Below are 9,212 nucleotides of genomic sequence, written 5' to 3' on the forward strand. Positions count from 1 at the left end.
AGCAGTTCCAGTTCCCGCAGCCCCAGCCCGGGCTCCCGCTCCCGCAGCCGCAGCTCCAGCTCAGCAGACAGCGACTCCAGCACAAGGCGCTAAGCGAGGCCCTCTGGGAGCCGCCCCCTCCCTGCCCACCCTGCCTTCTTGGTGACAGACATTGAGGGCTCCCGGACCCTGTCCTTCCTGAGCTCCTGGGAGGAGGAAAAGAGGGGTCGGCCTCTACGTCCAGCTGCTAGGAGCCTCCACCAGCGCCACCCTGGGTTCAACTCAAGCCTGGACCTGTGGAGAGACCACCCTCTGTTGGCACACACCCCTCAAGGCTTTGCAAGCAGCAGCGGGACCATGCCTCCAGCGTTTGGGCCTGGCCAGGGGAATGCAGACATGGCTCCACTGACACCTGCTCCCAGGAGGCAGGGCGACATCACCCTGCCCTCAAGCCGGCTCCTGGCTCAGGGTTACGGATCCCTCGTGGGGGTGGGCGTGGGGTGGGGGGCAAGAGAAGAGACCAAGAGCACTTCAGCTCCAGGAGAGGGTCAGGCCTTTCACCCCCAGACTGGCCAGAGCAAAGGCTAGAGGCTGTTGAGTCCTGGAAGAAGGGCCGTGTGTGAGCAGGGACGCGGGCGTTCAGTTGGGAGGCGGGTCCTCTGCCCAGGGATGCAGACACAGAGGACGGGCCTGCGGCTCCAGTGCGCCCGCGGGTCAGAAGGGTCCCGGCAGGGTCTAGCGCGAGAGGCCACCCTGGCTCACCCACAATGCCTCTGGGCTGTTCACAGGGACCGGCAACCCCCCAGGAAAGAACACAACAGACAGGCAGGAAGCAGGGCCACAGCCCCACCAGCTGGCACCAGCTTAATTCCACGGGACCATCTGCCGAACATTCCCCAGTGCCATGGTCAGCTCCCATCCCCCAGTGCCAGCCTGTCAGGCCTTGCCCTCTGGTTGGCACTTGCCTGCCCCCCCCCCAGACTGCCACACCCTGGATCCTGCGCAGTGCAGCTGAGTACCCACCTCAGCCTACGCCTCCCCCTTTGCCTCTCAGGAATTTTGCTAGGATGGGGCATAGCAGCTCAAGTTTGGGGGAAAGACCCAAATCCGGAGAGCCTGGGGGGTCTGGGGTGCTCCGTGCCCAAGGCTGCCCGTGGCTTCTGAAGTTCCTTGTCAGTGGAGGAAGCCCCACCCTACTCTGCCCTCCGTCCCCGCCCCCTGCCCAGGGCTGGGCAGTGGGTAAGCTGATCTCTAACACACAAACACCAGCAGCTGCTTCGTGACAGAAGGCAGCGGACGGGGTGAGAGAGGATCCTGAAATAAACTCCGGGCAGCCCCTCGCCAGCCGACCGCCTCTGCGGAGCCTGGTGGGCGGGTTCCGTGTGTGGTGGCCACAGCGGCGGGACAGGACACGGGGAGAGCAAGGGGACGCTCTCAGCTCTGGGGAAGCAGGGACCAGCATCCTTCACCCCTCACACCGCAGGGAAAACATTTGGAAGAAAAACGTGTTTTTTCTGAAGCAACAACCCTCCCTCCCCAGTCTTACCCGTCACAGCAGCCTGAGGGGCCAGAAGCTGCCCTGCGACCCCCCAAGCCCGGCACCCTGCGGGCAGCGCAAGGACCCGGCCTCCCCGCCCGCCAAGACCTACGGATGCCAATGCCATCACCACAGAGGCCGGAGGGCAGGTGCCTGGAAGGCATGTAAAGCAACTGTAAATAACCCTCTTCCCCACGCGGACCCCGCTGGACGCCACCCACTTCACGGAGACTGAGGCTCCCGGAGCCACGGTGCCCCTTAGGAAGAAGCGAGAGGCCCAGGGGACCGCCTGGCCTGGCCGCCAGCAGCCTTTTATTTATTTTACGTATTTATGTTTATTTATTTATTTATGTGCTGCGATCTCGCTGCGCCACCATCGGCAGTATTCCCTATTTATTTATTTATATGGAGAGGCTGTGTGTGTATGTGGCGGGGAGGAAGGGGTTTCTAAAGCATTTCTGTGCATCTCACGCCTTTCCCCTAGTGTCTCTCTGGATGGGATCTGAGAGGCGGAGGGGGTGGGGATGTTGGCTTCCGCCCTGAAGGTGAGACCCCTGAGCTCCGAGCCCCACGGTTCATTCCTCAGCCCCCACCCCTGCCCACCAGGTCAGTGGCTAAGAGGCTTCTGAGCTGAGCGCTGGCTTGACAGTGAGTCACAGCTCATGTGGGGGCTGGAGTCTGACATTGGCAGGAAGGGAACGCTGCAGTCGGAGTCGGGGCCCTGAAAGTCCTTCAGGCACTGATGGGGGCGGGTGGTGCCCGGCGTGGTGGCCGCCCAGCCCCCGTCGTGCGGACTCGGGCGGCTGCCTGTGCTCGGGAGGCCCTGGAGGGTGGATGCCACAGGGTTCACTAGGAGTGGTAGCTGGGGTGGCACTTGGAGCTGACGAGGCACTCAGATCCTGGAAGAGGCCCGGAAAGTGCACACCTCGCCTCACCCTGCCCCGGGACACCTGCTGGTGGCAGGATCACTGGGCATCCCCGCAGCACCAAGCTGGCTTCCTGTGAGTGACCCCACTTCCCACAGGCGTGGCTCATTCCTCCCGTCCTGAGACCATTCTGTCCTTTCTGCCGGTGCCAGTCACCCCGGCAGACACCCCGCCCCAAGCGAAGGCCTCCTTCTGTGACCTCTTGCTCTCTGTCAGGAGAGAGAACAAAGCTCTTTCTCAAACTGGGGAGGGAGTAAAATGAGCAGCTAGGGGTCCCCCCAAGGTCACCTCAGATCCAATCCTGGGACCCGGGACCCAGAGGCCCTGCCAGCCTGGGACGGTCGCTGGCCTGGCTCAGCGCTGGGCTTGGTGAGACTTTTGCCACAGCCCTGGCGTTGCCCTGGCGTTTCCCTGGCAATGTGACTCACCTGCCTTCGCCCAGGCGTCCCGAGCGAGGGAGCCGGCCCGGGAACGATCTCACGGGTGTGCTGCTCCTGTCCCCACACTCCCCGGCGTCCTGCTGCTCTGCCGCTTCCAGGGCATGAGGCGGCTGCTGGGACCTCACAGGCAGAGCGGAAAGGGGAGGGAGACGTGGCTTGAGGACCAACACCCGAAGCCCTGGCCCCCTGCCTCGGGGTTCCCTGAAGGGCCAGTTCCCACGTGGAGAAGTCGGGGAGAGTCTGCGAGTCCATCTCCACGTTCACCGAGGCAGGGCAGTTCTCAAAGGCAGAGCCAGTTCCCGAGACACAGAAAAAGGGACGTGGCCTGGGACACGGGGAGGAGGCTCTGCATCCCAGCGGAGCCTGAGGCAGCGAGCGGGTCCGGGGCTGAGGGAACAGCCCCGGTCAGAGCCACCCGGCTCGGGTCCCCCCAGGGCGACTTCGTCCTGTGCTGCTCCCCCTTCTCCGAAGGAAAGTTGGTCTTTCAGAAACAACAGGAAATCCAGATGTTTGAACGACAGGGCCCGAGAGCTCCATCCCTCATTCACTCGCACCCGTCTTTCCCAGGGGTTTGCTTGGCGAGGCCAGAATTCAGGGTGCGGCCAAGGGTTCGAACGCATTTTCTTCTCCTCAGGTGCCACGTTGGTTGCTGCTTCTGCCACATCCCCCCCCCCAACCCCCCATATCCAAAGTAGTCTCCTGGCATGTATCTTGCGTTTCTCTTCAGCTGAATATAAAATTTTGTCTCATAAAAAAGTATTTTTAAAACCTACAGGTTTCCTTCACACTCGTCCCTCCTGCATTGGCCACCTGAGTCCCGCGGGGGGTGGGGGGGACGCTAAGTGTTTCGAGCAAAGCTTCCTGAACCTCTCCCTCCCTCTGCACCAGGGGCCCAGGCGCTGCCTCCTCTGCTCCCCTCTGTCTGTGGCTGTTGTCTTTTGTTTGCTTGTTTGTTTTTCTTTTTTGAGGGTTTTGTTTTTTTTAGTGGTGATTGTTTTGCATTCTAAATACCATGAGGGGATCCCTTATCAGAACTTGGCTTATTTAATAATTTATTTCCTATTTATCGAGTGGTGTTGGGAGGGGAGAGGACAGGAAAGAAAGGAGAGGAGGACTGCCCCCGCCCCAGAATGGCTCCATGAAATCGGCCCACCTCCCAGCTCCGGGTGCGGCCGCCTGCGTGGGAGCGTGATCACCCAGGTAATGAGAGCGAGAATCGCCGAGCAAATTGGAACTGGCAGCCACGCAGGCTTCAGTCATACAAATTAAGCTCCAATGGAACTGAAACACCGGTTAACTCCGGGAAAACCTCATTTAGATGGAAATTAATTGAGGAATAAAATGCCTGCACACGAACCAACTTCTATTAAAAAGTCACAACTTCTTGGGAGAAAAAAGTGAGAGAAGATTGTAATCCCTCTCCTCTGGCCCAGAAAAGCTGTGCCTCATCTTCTAACGAGATGAGCCTGCGTGTGTGCCTGGATCGAGCGGAGTGGGTCTCAGGTCTCAGTCCTACTGTCTGTAGAATGGGGTGTGGCCTACGTGTTCTTGGCAGCGTGGAGGGAGGGGTTCGGGGGCCCCGCAATCTCTCAGGAGTGCTTTCTGGCCCGGACTGTGCCTGAGGACTTCTGTGCTGTATGGTTTCTCTCCCTATTCTCAGCTGTTTCCTCCAGTGGTCATGAGCCGAGGACCTAACAGAATCTACCACATCAGCCCAGCGGGCTCGGCGAACCCCAAGGCCATTTCTCCACATCAGGGCGGGTACGCCCATCGGGAAAACCCCAATCCAGGGACCCACCACCAGCCCAGCCCAGTCCGAGCAGCCAGCCTCTGCCCGGGACACCCAGGTCGGAGGGGAGCAGCTCTGACGTCCTCCCGCGTCCTGGGACCCGGCACCCGGCACCCAGCGGCCACGCCTGCGAGCTTCCTGGTTCACAGCTAAGCAGAGCCATCCCGGGGCCTGATTTCCAGCCTGAATGAAACAGGGGTCTGTCCTAATAAAGGTCCCATGGCACGGTGTTCACACCCACAGCCGAGGTCCTCTGTGTGTACTGGGGGGAGGTGGAGGGAGGGGCAGGGGACCACACTGTCGCCTTGCTCACTTCTCTAGCCTGCAGAACAAGCCTGGAGGCCTTGTTTCACGTTGCCCTCGGTGCACGTCGTGCCTCAGGGGGCCTTGTCTGGGCCTTTGCAAGCGCTGGGTCCATCCTCCCCCGACCCCTAGGAGAGGGTGTGAGGTCCTCTCTCCGACAAAGAGGGGACCAGGGCCCCAAAACACTTCCCTGCCCCAGGCCAGGAGGCGGTGACAGGACCAGGCTCACGACCCCGACCCACTGTTCACCTCTGCTCCCGGCACTGGGCTCGTGCCACGAGGAACCCGTCTCCTCTGTAGACTGTTTCCTCCACAGCCTGAGGGGCAAGAGGAAGTTCAGTGCAGGGGGCAGCTTTGGGATCCAAAGACCAGACCTAAAGCACGACCCTGCCACCACTAGTCGGGTGGCACTGAGCAGGGTGGCCCCCGGGCGACCTGGCTGCTTATCTGTATATGGGGACAGCGGCACCCCCGCCCCGAGCCTCTGTGGGAACTAAGTGCAATGGTGGCTCAAAAAAAAAGGGGGGGGGGGGGCGGCCAGTGTGGCTCGGTGGGGTCGAGGGTCAAGGGCATGGACCTAGGTTGCAGGTTTGATCCCGGGCCTGGTCAGGCACTTGCAGGAGCCAACTAATGAATCAATCAATATCTCTCTCTCTCTCTCTGTCTTTCTCCCTCTCTCTCCTTTCTTCTCTCTCTCTCTCCCCCCTCCCCCCCTTCCTCCCTCCCTTCCATTCCCTCCAAAACCAATGGAAAGAGAGTCCTGGGTGAGGACTAGCAAATGAATACAATGGGGCGTGGCCTGCACTCAGGGACTGGTGTGAGCATGTCACTGTCTCCTGAGCCGACACGGGTGCCTGCGGGCAGGGCTCCTGCACATGGCCACAGCCGGCCAGGAGCCGGGGAGCCTCCGGAGTGTCCTCAGTGCCTGGCTTCAAAGCTGCTGCCCCGGAGAAGGGGCTGAAACACAGGGCGGGAGGCCGGGAGGGAGTGGACGGGGCTAGCCCGGGGGACCTGGGGCCAATCCCAGGCCAGGCAGAAACCTCACCCTTTCTCAAGGAAACCTGAGTTTTTAGATAAAAAAGTCCCGACTTTTAAAATGTTTGCAACTCATTCCTCCCCATCAAACACTATGTGGGTCAAAAATATGATACACACAAGCACAGAGATAATACATGTCATCTCAGGGGCCAGACAGGAGGAAACTGCCCCCGGGAAACCTCTCTTGGGGGTGACTGGGATGGGAACCCCTCCCTGGGGTACATCCAGTGCTAACCTCCGCTATCACTCCCCCCTCCCCGCCCCCACACACTAATTTACTTCTTCCCACACAGGGGTAAGCAAAACCCTGTCCTCTTCCGAAGTTTTCTCAGTAAAGAATAGTAATAACAACAATAATCTTTTATGGATCAGCACGTGCCAAGCCTCATCCTACCTTAACTTATTGTCATAATGACCCCACTAGTCCCATTTGCCAGAGCAGAACGCTGAGGCTCACAGAAGACCCCGAGCTGGTGGGTGTCTGAGCCCAGGTCTGTGGGCTGCAGGCTTTCTGCTCGGCCCTGCTCCTGGCGCTGGAGAGCCGGCCTCCGTGAGGGGCCCTGATGCCCTTTTCCAGGAAACGTGGCTGCCAGGAGGCTGCTGCTGAGGCCAGCTCCCCTCCCCGCGTCCGCAGGAGGACTCCAGCTTTCTATTTCCTGCCCTGGCTCCCAGTTACAGGAATCCGTGTGTGTGTTCCTCCAGTGACTGTCCTGAACAGGTGCCCCCCCCCCACCCCAGCTACACGCCCTGGCTGCCAGCTTTCAGAGAGGCATCTCCTTCACCCAGTCGGGCAGCTGCCCAGGGATGGCCACCCAGGGGCACACACAGCCCTTCGCTGGGCGGAGGGATCAGACCAGCAGGGGTGGGAGGAGGACGAGCGAGGCAAGAGCCAAGATCCCGCCCGCTTGTTTGGAGACCTGAGCAAATGCAGCCCTTTCCGGACCCGGTCCACCACCTGTCACCAGGGGGTGGCTAAGGCCACAGTCCACAGCCCGGCAGACATCAGAGCCCCTGTGGCTCCAAAGCCGCCGGAGGAACACCGGCTGTGGTGGGAGCCAGACAGGGTTCTGATGGGGTTCCGGGGCCTGTTAGCACGAAGCCGGGATGGAGAACTGCATTCCATGGCACCTGGAATGTCACCTGCCTCCAGTCCGCTGTCCTACGTGCTACAAGCTGTCGTCACGGTGATTTACAGCAACAACAGCGCCCTGGAAAACTGATGTCTGGGTTGATGCTGGGGGAGGGAGGAGAGCGGCCCAGGCCAGGGAAGGGGCTCAGGAAAGAGGAGGGGATCGAGGCATCCCTGGCAGGGGCACGTGTGGGCGCGCGGGACCACAGGACCACTTTCCACCCGCCTGTGGGCTCTTCAGCCCCCACGCATCCTCCCCTGGGCTCATCACTATGGTAATCGGAGCATTTGTTCACTGCCCCCCTCCAAGAGGACCAGCCTTGTCTGACTGTCCACCCTCTCCCCCCCTCCCCCCACCCTGCCCCCAGCCGCGCAGGCCCAGCAGGCAGCCACACCTGGCCCAGCAGCCTTCAGATGACTGCAGCGGCCTGGGGTCGCCAGCCGGCCTCCCTTTAAGCCCAGGCATCTCTGAGCTGCCAGGGGTTCACCTGATGGGGGTGCGGTGCCCCCGAGGGCTGGCCAAGTGGCTACACGTCGCACATAGGGAGCCGAAGACGCTCTCCTGCTCCTCCCTCGGGGACTGTGTCCCTCCTGGGAGTGGGAGAAGGTAGCGAGGCAGGCAGACAGCAGGCAGACGTGAGCACCTGCTTCCCGTCCAGCACCACGGGCAGCTCTGGGGTTTATGTCCTGAAATTAGAGAATAAAGTGATTTTTTAATTAATGTTTTTATCTTCCAATTACACTTGACATTCAGTAACATATTAGCCTCAGGTGTACAGCACGGGGGTTAGGCATTTGTACGGCTTAGGACGTGACCCCCCACTAGCTCCAGTCCCCACCTGGCACCACACACGGTTATTACAGTAACGACTGTCTGCTCCCTGCGCTGCGCTTCACCCCCAGGACTGCTCTGTAACTACCAACTGTGCTCAGTCCCCTCACCTTTTCCACCCAGTCCCCAACCCCCTCCCTTCTGGCAGCCAGTAGTCTGTTCTCTGTCTATAGTTTGTTTCTGTTTCGTTTATTCATTTATTTTGTCCTATAGATTCCACATACAAGTATAAGTAAAGTCATATGGTGTTTGTTTTTCTCTTATTTCACTTAACACATTAGCCTCCAGGTCCATCATAGTGTGACAAATGGTAAGATTTCGTTCTTTTTCATGACCAAGTAATATTCCATTGTATGTTGGGAATCACTTGGTGGTGGTTGTTACTTAAGGCGGTGTCTGAGAGTGAGAAAGACCCAGGTGCCAGCCTCGCTCTGCTACCTCCTAGCTGTGTGTCTATGTGTAAGTGGCTTAACCTCTCTGAGCTTCGAGTTCCTCATTTTCCAATGAGGATAAATACCAATCTCACAAGGTTGCCATAGAAATGAGTAGAGCTGTTGCATGCAAAGCACTTAGTCCAGTGCCTGATTGTGTTAATATCATTACTGACACTAAAAAAATAAAAAATAAATTAGGGGGTTTCTGCTGCCCGGGTAAGCTTATGCCGCATTTTTGGGATGGTTCCAAGTCACCTGGGCAAAAGGTCAAAGCACCTGGAACACCAAATTCTCAAGAGAGTCACGCCCAGCTGCCACCCTCCGTATGTCTCTCCTCCACGCACAAGAATCCAGAGCCTCCTAAGCAGTGGGCGAGCCCCACGTGTCCCCACCCCGACACGTCATCCACGTTCCACCAGACCTGTTCCAGCATCAGTGCACAGGTGGGAGGCGCGGGGCACTGCCGGCGTTCCCACACCCTGAGTCCCACCCCACCCTTCTATCGCTGTGGCCCACCGTGGACACGGAGCTCAGGGCAGTTTTCTGTTTTGTCTTTCTTTTTCTTCCATTGCCAATGGGATTTATCAAATCGTTTCTCAAGTGTAATGCTGGTCCCTGTCACAACCTACTCCTGAATCTAAGGCCAAAATAACACCAACCATATCGAGTACACACACATACACACACACACACACACACAGTTTTTTCCCTCCAGTCTCCCTCACCTCCACCCTATTTCTGGATGAAGTGATCTTAACCTAAGGGAATCCATGACCTCCCACTAAGCTTTTATGTATAAAATATC

The 9,212-nt window shown here is 58.9% G+C and overlaps 1 protein-coding gene across 1 annotated transcript in view; it reads left to right on the top strand.

Moving 5' to 3' along the window:
• SRRM4 (serine/arginine repetitive matrix 4) overlaps positions 1-2,771 on the top strand; it is a 127,783-nt gene extending 125,012 nt beyond the window's left edge. Inside the window, exon 14 of the mRNA XM_006754149.2 lies at positions 31-2,771. Coding sequence (XP_006754212.2) covers positions 31-93 — 63 coding nt within the window. The 3' untranslated portion in view covers positions 94-2,771. The remainder of the gene's footprint in view (positions 1-30) is intronic.
• Positions 2,772-9,212: the final 6,441 nt, after the last annotated feature.

This window comes from Myotis davidii, unplaced genomic scaffold, assembly GCF_000327345.1.
Source record: "Myotis davidii unplaced genomic scaffold, ASM32734v1 scaffold1330, whole genome shotgun sequence".
In the NCBI taxonomy this organism is placed as follows: Eukaryota; Metazoa; Chordata; class Mammalia; order Chiroptera; family Vespertilionidae; genus Myotis; species Myotis davidii.